The sequence below is a fragment of the Zalophus californianus genome, chromosome 8 (assembly GCF_009762305.2).
Source record: "Zalophus californianus isolate mZalCal1 chromosome 8, mZalCal1.pri.v2, whole genome shotgun sequence".
Lineage (NCBI taxonomy): Eukaryota > Metazoa > Chordata > Mammalia > Carnivora > Otariidae > Zalophus > Zalophus californianus.
In genome coordinates, this window is record NC_045602.1 from 100,844,548 (window position 1) to 100,860,214 (window position 15,667).

A 15,667-nucleotide genomic window follows, 5' to 3' on the forward strand; every position below is an offset into this window, starting at 1 on the left:
CTTAAAATCCTAGAATTTGTGTAGCTCTTTTAGTGGCTTATAAGCAATCTGTCCAATGGGGTATTATAAACATCTCTCAGCTTAGGAAGGGTCAGCATGCCCCCTGTACATACAAGGGGTAATTTCATTAGGAGGGTTTTGATGATACGATTGACTTAATGGTTTACCAGGGATTCCTTTCTCAGAAATATCCTTGTAGAAGGATTGATGAGAGAAAGGATGAAAGAAAAAGGAAGTCAGCTTCTTGTGTGCTTTCACTGCTTTTTTATGATGCATCTACTCTAGGTCTTTGCAAAGGCTGTGAAAAAGTGAAAGTGAAAAATTTGTTTATGTTCACGTGGATGTGTGTATAAATTTCTTTTAATTTTTACAGTGTTTTATAACGTATAAAAACTTTTCTGCTCAAATATACAAAAAAATCTATGTTCCATTTTATCCATTTTACATTTATCCTGCTTCATCATTATAGATGAAAGCCAGCTTCCTCTCCTTTTTCCTTGGATCCCTGAACTATCTGGCATTCAATTTCCAATATCCAAGGAGCTTTGTTTCCATTACATATGCGCTGCTCATTCTTTCCTGAATGCTTTCATTCTTACCTTTTTGGTATGTGTAAATGTGTGTGGTAAGGTTCAGGCCATACTTAGGTCAGTGCAGAGACTACTGTAAGCATTTTCCATTTATTTTCATGCATTTTGCCTTTCCCTGATCTAAATACCACACACATGAACTCCAAAAGACTTGCTCCTGGAGCAACTCCAAGCTGGCATTGTAAAGAGAAGGATTTTATGAAATTTCCTTGCTTCTTGTCCCTTGTGACTAGTGGGCCAGAATAGTTCTCAACAGGAAAGTCAAAATTGCTCAAAATTATTTCCTGGTTTTTATAGCCTTTTAGCACTGACATTTTATTGATGAGAAGGAGATCAAGATGAATAAAGTCTATTATAGGATGTCAGATTCTTAGGAATTGGAAAGGGAAATGGAAACTTAGCATATTCTGCTTTTTATCATACCTGAGTGGTCATTTCTAGAAGATGATGGATTTTAGCCTTATCCTCTGATTTCAGGAAACCAAATTTATAATGGAGAAATGCAAAGCATTATACTTTCCTTGTTCTCATTCCAAAGTGCTTCATTTGGCATGTACATTCTGGTCAGACTTTAGAACTCAGGGGTAGGATTCAAAGAGTAAGTTAAAAATGTTTTGATGGCTTGGGGTAGCTTGTTTCCTGGAATCAGCACATTTAAATTGTGAATAAGCTTCCTCGAAAGGTAGTAGCAAAAGTTCCAAGGGAAGGTATAGATAAAATTTGTTTGCTTTCAATATACTTTTGATTTCAGAGTATATCCTAGGAGGAATTATTTATATCTGGGCTTAAGTTGTTTCTTTAAAGGAAAAAGAAAAACAGAAAGGCTGAGAATTTTTTTTACATAAAATTTAGGGCCAAAAAGTAGTATCTTGCCATGTTTGTTTATTCATTCAAACAATAAGTATTACCTACTAGGTGCTGGACACTCTGCTAGGCTAAAGATAGAGCAGTAATAATAATAAGCAAGGTTACGTTTCTTGAGAAGTCTGTGGTATTAGGGAAGACATGCTAAACAGGTAAACAAATAGGAATATGATCAGTGTTTTAAAGAGTCAATGTTTTAAAGAATATGGTCAGTGTTTTAAAGAAAATAGGATAATATAGAGGATATAACTGAGAGGAAGGAGAGTAGCTTACTGTAGACATAGGGTAGGCAAAAAAGACTTCTGAGGTGAGGACATTTGGCTAAGACCTGTAGAATGAGGAGTCCTGCATAAAGAATGTTGCAAATGAGAGGTAAGAGATAGAAAGGCTGTGAGGTGAGAAAGAATTGTCATGTTGGAGAAATTGAAAGACCCTGATGTGGCTGGAGCATGGTCAGAGGAGTTTGGTATGAGGTCGGGCTGGACACAGGATCAACCCAGGGTCTTGTGTCGTGGCAACACATTTGGATTTTACTCTCCTGACAGTGGGAAGCCACTGAAGGGTCTTTAAAGCAAGAACATGACATGATCTGGTATGTATTCTGGTTCCTGTGAAGAGTACAGATTGAAGCATTGGTGAGAACTGGGAGACCAGACTTTGCAAGAGATGATGGTTGGTTTAGATAGCATGCCAGTAATGGAATTGGAAGGAGAAAAGTAAATGGAATACTAGATATATTTTGGATGTAGACTTGCTGACTTACTTGAATAAGGAAGTAATTTAGCATAACTCTAGATTTTTGGTTTGAGTCTCTGGAAGAAGATTCTTCCATTTACTGAGTTAGGAAGAAATGTAGAACAATAGGTTTGGGTGGGAAGTAAGGTCAATAGGTCCATTTTGGGTATAATCACTTTGAGATGGTTGGAGGTATTAGGTTACATTTATAAAGGAGTCTGGGTGATGAGCTGAGAAGTCAGTGCAGGTATAAACTTAGGAATTAGTAGCATATAAATAGTATTTCAGACCATTGAACTGGAGGTGAAAAGCATTGATAAGAGATGAGGATGCAGGATTGGGCTCTGAGGTTGGATAAAGCCTATACAAGGTACTATTACTCTGTCATACTGGCGGAGGTACTACTTGGAAGGTAGGGGGAACGTTGAAGAAACTGAGGAGCAGCTGTGGAATAGGAGGAAAAGCATTAATGTTTGGAAGGGTGTATAGTTCAAGCCCCACGGTTGAGCAGGACAGAGACATTTTAAGCCAGATGGACTTGGATACATTTATAACACCTTTGCCCTTGGCAATCGGTAGAGCTAAGTTTACATATTCTTCAAACTATGGAGGAATTGAGTTCGTTAATAAATGCCAGACCTGGTGTTTGGCTTGGGTTAGGAGCCAGTGTGAGTACTAGAAATCTTTTCTTATTTTTCCCCCTACACTATAAACTTGCTATAATTTTTTTCTGTTTTTTTCTAAACTGCAAACTTGATAACAAATGAGAGTTTCAAAAATATAATGTACTTCTAGAATGAGTTAAAAGTTACTTTTTTCTTAGAAATGAAGTACAGTTGACCCTTGAATAACATGGGTATGAACTGCACTATGAACCGTGAATCCACTTTTATGTGGATTTTTTTATGATAAATACAGTACAGTACTGTAAATGTATTTTATATTTTCTTAATAATGTTTTTCTTTTTTCTTTTTTTTTTAAAGTATGTATTTATTTGAGAGAGAGAGAATGAGAGACAGAGAGCACGAGAGGGAAGAGGGTCAGAGGGAGAAGCAGACTCCCTGCTGAGCAGGGAGCCCGATGTGGGACTCCATCCTGGAACTCCAGGATCATGACCTGAGCCGAAGGCAGTCACTTAACCAACTGAGCCACCCAGGCGCCCACGTTTTTCTTTTTTCTAGCTTGCTTTATTATAAAAATAGATACTAACAAATACACAAAATATGTATGAATAAACTCTTTATGTTATTAAGCCTTCAGGTCAAGAGTAGGCTATTAGTAGTTATGTTTTGAAGTCAAAAGGTATATGTGGATTTTTAACTGTGTGAGGGGTCAGTGCCCCTAACTTCTGTGTTGTTCAAGGGTCAGCTGTATTGGAAAAATTTGTTTATGGCTGTCAAAATCACATAAACTCTTTAATAAGATTTTGTTTTTGAAGAAGTAGGAGTAAAATAAAGTATATCACATGTAAATATACCCAGTTAAAATGTATCCTTTGTTTGACAACTTTAGATATTTGATAAACTACCATGAAAATCTGATAATATTCTACATGTACTTGATTCATTTAGTCAGTATGTTGAGTGCTTATATCAAATTGCTTGTATATGTTGGTCTACAGTTTAAAAATACTTTTATATGTATTCTGTCCTCTAATCTAAACGTCAGCCCACTTTATAGATGAGTAAATTGGAGCTCAAAAAATATAGCTGAATTGCACAAGGGTCAGTGGTAGATGGTAGAACTTGCGTCTTAATGGACTCCCTTTACTTTTTGTAATCCTCAAAGTAAGTATGTTGTAAAGACCGAAGCCAGAGCCAGGACCCGTGTGTATAAGAGGTAGACATGGGGAATTGCTGGATTTCCAAGCAAAGTCAGAATGCCCAAGTCCAGAGGATGATTAACAGACTGTATCTAATTATGGGCATTGGAACTTGCTACAAAAACAGTGAATTGCAAGGGGGCTTACCACTCCCGTCTGGTCAGTACTGAGACCGCATTTGCCCTCCAGTGAAATCTTTTAACTATTCTGGTACGAAGTGCTCAGCTAAACCCTTTGGAGGAAGTTTTTTATGAGAATACTTCTCGGACATTACAAGTAATGGAAAATGGAATTTTCTTTATAGATACTCCTTTTACAGGTCAACTTTTTGCAACACATCTTTTTCTGTAGATGTATTCTGTTACATTTTTTGCTTAAAGAGGTAGTAGCCTCAGTAAGGATTTTTAGATTTATTTTTTTAATCCATAACATCTGATCTAGAATCTCTGTTAGTATTCAGTGTGTTAGAATCATCCATATGTACTTTTCGCAGCAGTCCCAGGACATGTGGTTTCTTACTTGCCAAAAGATTTACTGAAAAATAAAGATTATCTTTCAGAACAGGGATTTTCATTTCCCTAGTACTCTTTATCTAACTTAGGTCTAATAGCTTTCCAAAGAGAAAAAAAAATGCTTTTTAAAAGAAATTAAGATGTGCCCTCTTAATATGATCTTGTTAACAGTGCAGAAAAGATCTCTGCACATTATTTATCTTCTGGCTAAACAGTCTGGACCAGCACAGTAAATTCTTTGTGAGCAAAGAAATATTCATCATGTTAAAATTGGATATCATTTTTAGCCCTGACCATTTTGGAGATTCTTTTTTTCCTCCTTTGCTACAATCTTTCTTTCAAGTTTATTTTTATGACTTTTCACCAGGTTGTTATAAAATCCGGAACAGTTCATTGTGGGTTCTTTGAAATTATTTCCCACAGCTGTATATGAAGATCTTTATCTCCTTTATGTATTAATCATATACAGTCTGTTTTTTTTCCTGCCACAGACCTATCTTCTGCATATGTCACTTGTCCATTCACTTCAAAAGGAGCTCTTGCCTTGAGAACATAGGAGCAGAAGTAAACTTAGGGTGTAGAAGTCAGACCCTAAGAAAGTGGAAACTTGATGATATTATATATAAATATACACATATTTTAAAATAGAGAAAAAGTTATAATCTGAAAGTAGATATATCATTTCCTTAAAAATATTTGAGATAGGAACAATAAAGGCTTTCACTTTAGGAAAAAGGGCTGTCTACAAATATTTCTTCCTGGAAGTGTAGACAGATGCCTTGGGAGCACTGAAGGGTGATCCTAAGCAGCACTTGTATGCTGGCATTTTCTCTCAGATGGGCATGCCTGCAAAAGTACAGCAGGGACTTAGTGCTCACAGAGCAGTTTCTAAAGCCTCACTCAGGGCGCCTGGGTGGCTCAGTTGGTTAAGCGACTGCCTTCGGCTCAGGCCATGATCCTGGAGTCCCGGGATTGAGTCCCACATCGGGCTCCCTGCTCAGCAGGGAGTCTGCTTCTCCCTCTGACCCTCTTCCCTCTCGTGCTCTCTATCTCATTCTCTCTCTCTCAAATAAATAAATAAAATCTTAAAAAAAAAATCTCTTAAAAAAAATAAAGCCTCTCTCAGCTTTTAGGCTTCATTTTTCCTGTTACCCCTCATTAGCTGCAGTTATTCAACCATTATATGCTTTGTGAATTTTTTTATTATTTCATGACAAAATGTATTTTAAACAGAAAGAGTTGTTACAAGGAGAATGACATTCGTTAATAAAGGAGTGTTATTTAGTGATTAACAACAGAGAGCCTGAGCTGGACTGCTTGGGTTTGAATCATGGTTTCCTCACTTACTAAACTTGAGAGAATTACTTAATCTCTCTGTGTGCTTCGGTTTCCTCATCCACAGAATGAAGATTATAACAAATAATGGAATCTACCTCATAGCATTGTTGTGAGGATTATATTAGTTAATATATGTAAAGTGAGTAGAACAGTACTACTGCCTGATACACAGTAAGTGCTATGTAAGCATTAATCATTATTACCTTAGAGACCATTGGTTTCTTAGCCAGAGAGGACAGCGTTCAGTAGAGAAGATTGGCATTGTGTAATAATATTCTAGAATAACAGAACATGTCTTTGTAGATTCTGAAACATCTTACTCACTAGACTAGTCTTTCATACTTTAGCATCCTGATGCCAATTCCCTTTTGCACCCCTCCACTCCAACAGACACAAAAAAAGGAAGAAAAAATAAGGCATCAGCATGATCACCAAGGAACCCAGGACATCTTATTATTTTTTTCAAAGATTTTATTTTTTTATTTGACAGAGAGAGACACAGTGAGAAAGGAACACAAAGCAGGGGGAGTGGGAGAGGGAGAAGCAGGCTTCCCACTGAGCAGGGAGCCCGATGCGGGGCTCGATCCCAGGACCCTGGGATCATGACCTGAGCCGAAGGCAGACACTTAATAATTGCGCCCCCCAGGTGCCCCCCAGGACATCTTATTTATGTGCAGTAATAGCAAGCACTTTATAGCACCGTGTGTCAGGCATTAACTGAGCTCTTCACATTTACCAATTTATTTAGACCTCAAATAACTATGTGAGGTAGGTGCTACTATTAGAATTGTCATTTTACAGATGAGGGCACAGGCCCAAACTGCCACAGCATGTGTGATACAGCTAGAATTTAAACCCAGGCCAACTGCTCCAGATTCAAGTGCCCTTAACTCTTGCACATGACTACCTCTCATTCAGGACAAGTACATCTCCTCTAACATCTTGTGGTCTCCAGAAGTCCCTGAGTCCCCGGAAATACAAGCAGTGTTACCAATCAGGAGCCACCTGATTACCATAAGTAGTTTTGCTTAATAATAGGGCTGGTAAGTTTACTGAAGATCAGTTTTTGTCTTTAGAGAAGGAAAAATTGTTCTGTTAAACTTTTACTATGAAATTCTTATTGTAAAGATGAATTTTTCATTTTCCAGATGAATTTTTTATATATGGAATTTTAAGAGTTTATGTATTAAATTCACTTTTTTTTCTTTGTGATTTCTTCTATTATTCTTACTCTAAGAAAATATTTCTTCTATTTAAGATCAGGTAACTAGGGTGCCTGGGTGGCTCAGATGGTTTAGCGTCTGCCTTCGGCTCAGGTCATGATCCCAGGGTCCTGGGATCAAGTCCCGCATCAGGCTCCCTGCTCCTTGGGAGCCTGCTTCTCCCTCTGCCTCTCCCTCTCTCTCTCTCTCTCTCTCTGTCTTTCATGGATAAATAAATAAAATCTTAAAAAAAAAAAAAAAGATCAGGTAACTAGTCTTCTGGAATTCCCATAGGTTGTTGTTGGTTTTTTTTTAATGTTTTACTCTTTCGTCCATTTGCATTTTATTTCCCTGTAACATTATGAGGTGTTATAAATCGATTTTTTTCCCCCAGAATAAAGCAGATTTCCCAGCACCAGTTATTGAATAATCCCTTCTTTTTCCAGCAGTGTATGATAGTGCATTTTATTACACACTAAGCCATGCTGTTCTATTGTATGAATGGACGTTGAATTTTATCCAGTGCTTACTCTATATCTATTCAAATGATCTCATGGTTTTTCTTTTTTAATTAGTGATGTAATTATACACTACTTTTAGAAGAAAGCCCCTCTTTATAAGACTCAGTCACCCCATCCAGATGTATTTATTTCATTCATACCCATAGTTATCTCCAGTGACATTTTTTACTTCTTTTAGTTTCTATATATTTATTTATAAGATTATTCCTAGGTATCTAGGAATAATCCTGGCTTCCTAGTGTAAATAGAATGTCATGGATAGTCTTGTAATTTTTTCACTCTTCTGTGTTGGTTTGTTGTGCCAGGTATAAAAGAAAAGAAAAAATCAATGAAATCTACAAAAGATGGCACATCTCCAGTGGAAGATGCTGAAATAGAAAGACAAAAGGTAAAACATGATCATTGCTACATTCCTAGTGGATAATTGATATGTACAATTTAAATGGAGTTGTCTACATGAGTTTCTAATGTCCCTAATAAAAAAATAACTGATTTTAGCAATGAAATTTATAAATAAATTATAAAACACATAATTAAATATTTTAGCAATATAGGATTTTTAAAAAAGATTTATTTATATGAGAGAGAGAGAGGGAGTGCTCATGGAGGGGAGGGGCAGAGGGAGAGAATCTTAAGCAGACTCGCTGCTGAACAGGGAGCCTGACGTGGGGGCTCGATCTCACAACCTGAGATCATGACCTGAGCTGAAATCAAGTCGAATGCTTAACCAGCTGAGCCACCCAGGTGCTCCTAGCAGTGTAGTTTTTACCAAACATTTTTCCAGCTAATACAAAGTTGAAATTTTATCTCAAACCCAAGTCATGTCCGTTTCTGATTTAGAGGAAAATCAGTCACTATTAAAAATTCTTACTATAGGGTCGCCTGGGTGGCTCAGTCGTTAAGTGTCTGCCTTCGGCTCAGGTCATGATCTCAGGGTCCTGGGATCGAGCCCCACATCAGGCTCCCTGCTCCGCAGGAAGCCTGCTTCTCCCTTCCCCACTCCCCTGGCTTGTGTTCCCTCTCTCGCTGTGTCTCTCTCTGTCAAATAAATAAAATCTTAAAAAAAAAAACTTACTATGACTAAGACAAAAAAAATGCTACTATTAAAACCTTGAAATAATATTGCCATAGTTTAATTATTTTTACTTTTTAAATTTAAATTCAATTAATTAACATATAGTATATTATTTGAGAAGTAGAGTTTAGTGATTCATCATTTGCATATAACATCCAGTGTTCATTATATCATGGGCCCTCCTTAATGCCCATCACCCAGTGACTCCAACCTCCCACCCACCCCGCCTCCAGCAACCCTCAGTTTGTTTCCTATAGTTAAGAGCCTCTTATGGTTTGTCTCCCTCTCTGATTTCGTCTTACTTTATTTTTCCCTCCCTTCCCCTATGATCCTGTTTTGTTTCTTAAATTCCACATATGAGTGAAATCATATGATTGTCTTTCTCTGATTGACTTATTTTGCTTAGCATAATACCCTCTAATTCCACCCACTTCATTACAAATGGTAAGATTTCTTTTTTTGATGGCTGAGTAGTATTCCATGTTTATATACACCACATCTTCTTTATCCGTTTATCTGTCAGTGGACATCTGGGCTCTATTCATATTTTGGCTATTGTGGACATTGCTGCTATAAACATTGGGGTGCTTGTGCCCCTTTGGATCACTACATTTGTATCTTTGGGGTAAATAACAAGTAGTGCAGTTGCTGGGTCATAGGGTAGCTCTATTTTCAGCTTTTTGAGGAACCTCTATACTGTTTTCCGGAGCGGCTGTACCAGCTTGCATTCCCACCAGCAGTGTAAGAGGGTTCCCCTTTCTCCACATCCTCACCAACATCTGTTGTTTCCTGACTTACTAATTTTAGCCATTCTGATTGGTGTGAGGTGGTATCTCATTGTGGTTTTGATTTGTATTTCCCTGATGCCAAGTGATGTTGAGCTTGGGACTTCATCAACATAAAAAGCTTTTGCACAGCAAAGGAAACAGTTGACAAAACCAAAAGAAACCTTCTGAATGGGAGAAGATATTTGCAAATGTCTTATCAGATAAAGGGCTAGTATCCAAAATCTATAAAGAACTTAGCAAACTTAGCACCCACAAAACAAATAATCCAGTCAAGAAATGGGCAGAAGACATGAACAGACATTTCTCCAAAGAAGACATACAAATGGCCAACAGACACATGAAAATATTGCCATAAGTTTTAATTCAATCTGAATCTGTCCTGTAATTCACTGTTTTTGTGTTGTCAAGTGCTAATTTCTCTCTTACTATTGCAAACAACATAAATGTAATGTACAAAATTAAAGTCTTTAAGATCTGTATTTTTGCTGAGGCAGGAGTTGAAGTCAACAATGTCCCAATGACCGATGTTCATGTCACTGCCTGGGAGTGAGCCTAACTGGTCACCTAAACTCTGCATGATAATGCATCTTTTCTGTCCTCCATTTATTGCACACACAGTAATGCTCACAGAGTAAAGGAGTGCAAAAAAAATCTTTCTTTTGTGGAAAATGGTTCTAAAAAGAAAGCCAACTGCAGGTGCCAGTGATGGAAGTGAAAGAGAATTAAAGCAATCTAGGGACGCCTGGGTGGCTCAGTTGGTTAAGCATCTGCCTTCAGCTCAGGTCATGTTCCCAGGGCCCTGGGATCGAATCCCGCATCGGGCTCCCTGCTCAGTGGGGAGCCTGCTTCTCCCTCTGCCTGTGTGTGCGTGCTCTCTCTCTCTCTGATAAATAAATAAATCTTTAAAAAAAAATAATCTAGAGTGGTAGTATAGAAAGATTAACAAAAGTTTGGCAGTATACTTTGTATTTTCTCTCATATACGTGGTTGTTTACTTGGTTCCTAGAGGTTCATGTTTAATCCCATGGTTGGAAGAAAATTCCACTGTTTAGTGGAAAAACTCAGACATATTTCCGAAGCAAATATTAAGATTCTGCCTTCATAGAAATGTATCAATTTTGAAAAAGTAAAGGCAAAAAAAGCAAAAGAAAAAAGAAATTCCTTGCTGTTAAAGCACATGTTTGGAAAGTGTAGGTTGTTTCACAAAATACTACGTTTGCTAGTTTTAATGTCATTGCCTGAAAAGACCGAAGTGAAAATGAGAAATTTTTATTTGGGGGTTTGAGTACTCTTTCCTATAGGCTATTAACCAGTTACATGAAGTGAAATGTGGTCTGGGTTTTGTTGTTTTTTTTTTTTAAGATTTTATTTATTTATTTGACAGAGAAAACAAGCAGGGGGAGCGGCAGGCAGGGGGAGAGGGAGAAGCAGACTCCCCGCTGAGCAGGGAGCCCAGTGCGGGCCTCAGTCCCAGGATGCTGGGATCATGACCTGAGCCAAAGGCAGATGCTTAACTGGCTGAGCCACCCAGGCGCCCCTTTGATCTGGTTTTAAATACAAACTTTCACTCCTCTCCTGCTCTTCTTGGTCATGTTGCTTCTAAAAATTTTATCTCATTGCTCTACAAAGATCTCTGAGTTTCTTTATGAGTTTTGGTAATCCACAATCAGTTTATGGATGACAGATGTTATCCCAGAGCACACTAGTGACTGGGTTCTCCTTTCCTATAGGGGATATCTGTGCCCCATACTTCTGCTTGGGTAAAAAAACCACTGTTGTATATTTGATTTTTTTTTTTTCTGTCCACAGGCTGAAATGGCTTTGCTAGTGATGGATGAGGAGGAAGAAAGTAAGAAACACTTCAATTACAACAAGATTGTAGAGCACCAGAATCTGAGCAAAAAGAAGAAAAAACAGCTTATGAAAAAGAAGGAATTATTAGAGGATGACTTTGAGGTAACCAGGGACACCTCTTAAAGCTGGGTTGAATTTAAAGTCGGCTCTGGAGATGAGCATTGAGCACAGCCAAAGTTAGCTTGAAATATCTTAGGAAGGGCCCACAGTGGAGCCAAAGCTGCCATCTTTTAGACCAAAATAGCCAGTTCATCCCAGGGTGGATCAACTCACTGTTTAGTTGAGCACCAGGTGAAGTATTGGCTTGTTTTTTGGTTGCACCAAAGCTATGGCTTTGCTGCTTTTTTTTTTTTTTTAAATACCTAGCTTTTAATGTTAGAATCACATGCAATGTGATGCTCATGATGGGAAAGATATGCATACTCAAGCTTGACTGAGAAAGAGCAGGTTCATGTCACATCGTGTCACACACTCACTGTGTACAGTAGCCACTGCAGTAGGCCATGCTTTATTTTATTGCTACAGCTCTTTGGTTCTGTCACTCCCTCTTTTTCCTCTTTTTGCTAATAAGAACTTATTCCTAAAGGCCATTCACTCCTATGTGTGAGTTTGAACCTATACAAAAAATCTACAAACTGCTGTCAGCAACTATTTAATGACTTCCAAGAGTAGGCCCTAAAACTCCACTGGAGATCTGTGGGAAAACAGTTTTCTAATGAATCAATACAAAACACATTTGTATTTTATATAATCGACAGCTCACTTTCAAAATGTGGCCCCATTTCTGGTCCTTTTGATTTACTAATTTAATTATTCATTTTCTTTTTGGATTTGCAGGTAAATGTTAAGGATGCACGGTTTCAAGCAATGTATACTTCCCACTTGTTCAATTTGGATCCTTCAGATCCTAATTTCAAGAAAACAAAAGCTATGGAAAAAATCCTTGAGGAGAAAGCCCGGCAGAGAGAACAAAAAGAACAAGAATTTACTCAGACAATAAAGACAAAAGACAGTGAAGTTCAGAAGGAATCACAGAAGAGATCCATCGATCCTGCCTTGTCAATGTTGATTAAATCTGTAAAAAATAAAACAGAGCAGTTCCAAGCAAGAAAAAAACAAAAAGTCAAATAACTGTATGTTGTTTCTTTTTGGATTGGGAATGTGTTCTCCTAAAGTATAGTGAAGCGATAGAGGAAATATTTATTGGGAACAAAACTATCTTTCAAGAATAAGAATAAAATCTTATTCTGACCATTGTAAAATTTCTCCCCCCTCTATAACAGTTTGACCCAATTGTGGATGATTGACAGATTTGTTCTGTATATTTCCACAGATTAACCATAATTAATTTAATTAAATTGAAATATAGAATTTATAAAATTTTTGTATTTTATGAAATCCAGCCATTCTAGTAGAAAGTTATTCTTAGCCTAATTTTTTAAAAGATTGTTTACAATTCTATGTAAAAAATAGAGTTTTTAAGTCTGAATAAGAATTACAATTTGAAAATATATATATGCTATACATTAATTTCTCTGAAACAGGAGGCAGATTTAGGTATCTATGTAAATTATTTTTCTAGCCATAATGGATAGAAGCCAGTAACTTTCTTTATTGTTTGTTCATGTTTATTATAGTTTGTTTATGAAATTAATTTGTAAATAAAAGTGTAAAATATTTTTATTATTTTGTGTAGGACTGATTTATTTCATTTTATGCACGTCTGGAAAAAATCCCTGAACACTTGACTAAGATAAGAGGACAATTCTATGAAGAGACAGTTCCAGGTTTGCATTGCTCATAATTGTATTTGAAATGTTCATGAGCTCTGCAATGATTTTTCTATTTGTAGTAACAGAAAATTCTGTCTGCCCTTCAGATTTTTGGAATGCTTAGAAGGGTGGATATGCTGCTATAGAGTTTAAGGAATTTTAATTCCTTTTAAAATTAAAGCACATCTTTAAGGCCTTAATACTCCTGGATCTCATCTGATCTAGGTTTTATAAACGATTAACCATTTAGAGAGGAGAATTAGGTGTGCTATATAAATAAATGAAAATAAAAACCAAAATGGTCACTTGGAACAAATAATAAATGTGGTAGCTTCTGAAAGGCAGTAGGAGTTTAGCCAGGTTTGTGGTTAATAGTAAACTTGACATTTTTGGTATGAAAATTCAAGCCTACTAAGGTAGTATGTTTTTTCAAGAATAAAAGGATGTAAAACTCAGAGGGATATGAAGATAATAAAGATGTATAAACAGTCTCTGAAAGGAGAAAAAAAGAACATATAAACTGTTCATTATAACAGGAAAATGCAGGAAATTGTGTTTGTTTGTTTTTCATAAAGCACTGGCATTGTTAGGTAATTCAGCCAAATAGAGCAGCATTCCCATTGATCCATCCATGAAATTCCCAGTTATTTATCTACTGAACATTGAGAAGACCGTGAATCTTAATATGTTTATGAATACAGTGTATAAACAGTTTTAAAGTTATTCATATTTCATTTATGCAAGGAAAAAGACATTTCCTTTAAACTGTTTAATCATAATGTAGGGATTACTCAGAGTTTGATTTTAAGATTCCTGTGAAATTTAGCCCTTTGGTTTTTTGATTGGTTTGTTTTTTCGTTTTTGAGTTCTATGTTTTTAATCACTTTTTAATTATAAATCTCATTTTACTAGTCAGGCATATAATTGCTTATAACAAAAAAATTGAGCTTGTATGTTATGCATAGCCCTGGCTCCTTTTCTCAAAGAGTTGATATTTTTTAGGTAGGAAAAAAAAATAGCATTGTCAGGTGCAGCATTAAATAAATATTCCACACGAAGAATGTGAAGATATCAAATAATTGCTGATAGTAAAACTCAGGATAAAAAATGGCCACTGTCAAAATTTGGCAGTGTGAGGGTAGTTTGGGTGACCCATAAGTTCACATTTACTTGATTTTTTTGTTGTTTATTGTTGGTATCCTTGATACCCAAACCAGACAAAGACAATACAAATAAAACTAGAGACTGACATTGTTAGTATGTAGAAATGTGCTTGCTTCTGGAGAGTCCTTCTCGTGAGTTTAGGTGTAAAAATCTTCAAAATAAGCAAATTGAAGCCAACAACGTTATAAAAAGAATTATACACCATAACCAATGGGGTTTAATTTCAAGTATACAAAGCTGGTTCATTCAAACTCAATTAACATAATCCACTATATTCACAGACTAAAGAAGAAAAATTAATATATCAATTGATGAGATAAAGTATCTGACAAAATCTAACATCCATTCATGATCAATAATAGGTCTGGAATAGAAACTAACTTGGTAAAGAGCATTTACAAAAAACTAAAATTAACATACTAGTAAAAGACAATGCTTTCCTCCTGAGATTGAGAACGAAGCAAGGCTGTCTTGTTTTAACCCTGTCTTTTAGAAGTTTTCTGTATTCTGATGCTTTGACCAGTGGAGATTTGCTGGCCCTTGAGAAACTGCCCCTCCCAGGGCTAGCCAAATCTTGGGGATAGTAAATAACTTGCAGGCAAGCATGCCTTTCAAATGCAAACCTACCAATCCAGAGTCCATACCCCCTTATCACGTCCTTTATTGGGCTTTCACACTCAGGGCTCTATCCCCCTACCCTAATCACTCTAGAGCCAGGGACCCAACTAGGAACAGCCCCATACTCTAGAGCCTACTGAAATTCAAACCTGCAAATGCTAACCCTGCTTACCCTGCCTCACCCATTCCTCCCCCAAAGAAACCACAAATAAAGCTCTTGCCCACGTTTCCCCTGCTTTCTCTGCCTCCTGACTAACCCCAGTGTTCCTCTTTGTGGCCCCTTTCTGTGATGTGCTGTGCTATCCTTTCTCTTTCTAAGGAATAAGAGTATAAAAAACTTGCATCATGGCAGTCGTTTCCATGTGTGCTTGTCTTACCATATCTGTATAAACAAATCCCAGGTACCCTTGAAACGATGTCCACTCACTCTCACTACTCTTATTCAACACAGTACTGGAAGTTCCAGCCACTGCAACAAAGGAATAAAAATAAGCATACAGATTGGAAAGAAAGAAGTAAAACTGTTCGTATTTGCAGATGATATGATTGCTGATGTAGAAAATCCCAAGGAACCTACAAAAACAAAAACAGAAAAAGCCTCAAACTAATAAATGAGTTCAGCAAGATCACAGGATACACTGTCTTGCAAACAAGAATTAATCACATTTCTATATACTGTACTAACAATGAACATGTGGAAACTGAAATTAAAAACACAATTGTTGCAAAGAAAAGAAAGTACTTAGGTAAAAACTTACCAAAACATGTAAAGAATTTGTATGCCTGAAAATTCCAAAAAGCCGGTGAAAGA

At 36.8% G+C, this 15,667-nt stretch overlaps 1 protein-coding gene across 3 annotated transcripts in view; it reads left to right on the forward strand.

Moving 5' to 3' along the window:
- ESF1 (ESF1 nucleolar pre-rRNA processing protein homolog) overlaps nucleotides 1–12,985 on the forward strand; it is a 62,737-nt gene extending 49,752 nt beyond the window's left edge. For all 3 annotated transcript variants that reach the window (XM_027621734.1, XM_027621732.1, XM_027621733.1), the window contains 3 exons: nucleotides 7,891–7,973; nucleotides 11,258–11,404; nucleotides 12,140–12,985. In XM_027621734.1, coding sequence (XP_027477535.1) covers nucleotides 7,891–7,973; nucleotides 11,258–11,404; nucleotides 12,140–12,433 — 524 coding nt within the window. In that variant the 3' untranslated portion in view covers nucleotides 12,434–12,985. The remainder of the gene's footprint in view (nucleotides 1–7,890; nucleotides 7,974–11,257; nucleotides 11,405–12,139) is intronic.
- The last annotated feature ends 2,682 nt before the right edge of the window (nucleotides 12,986–15,667 follow it).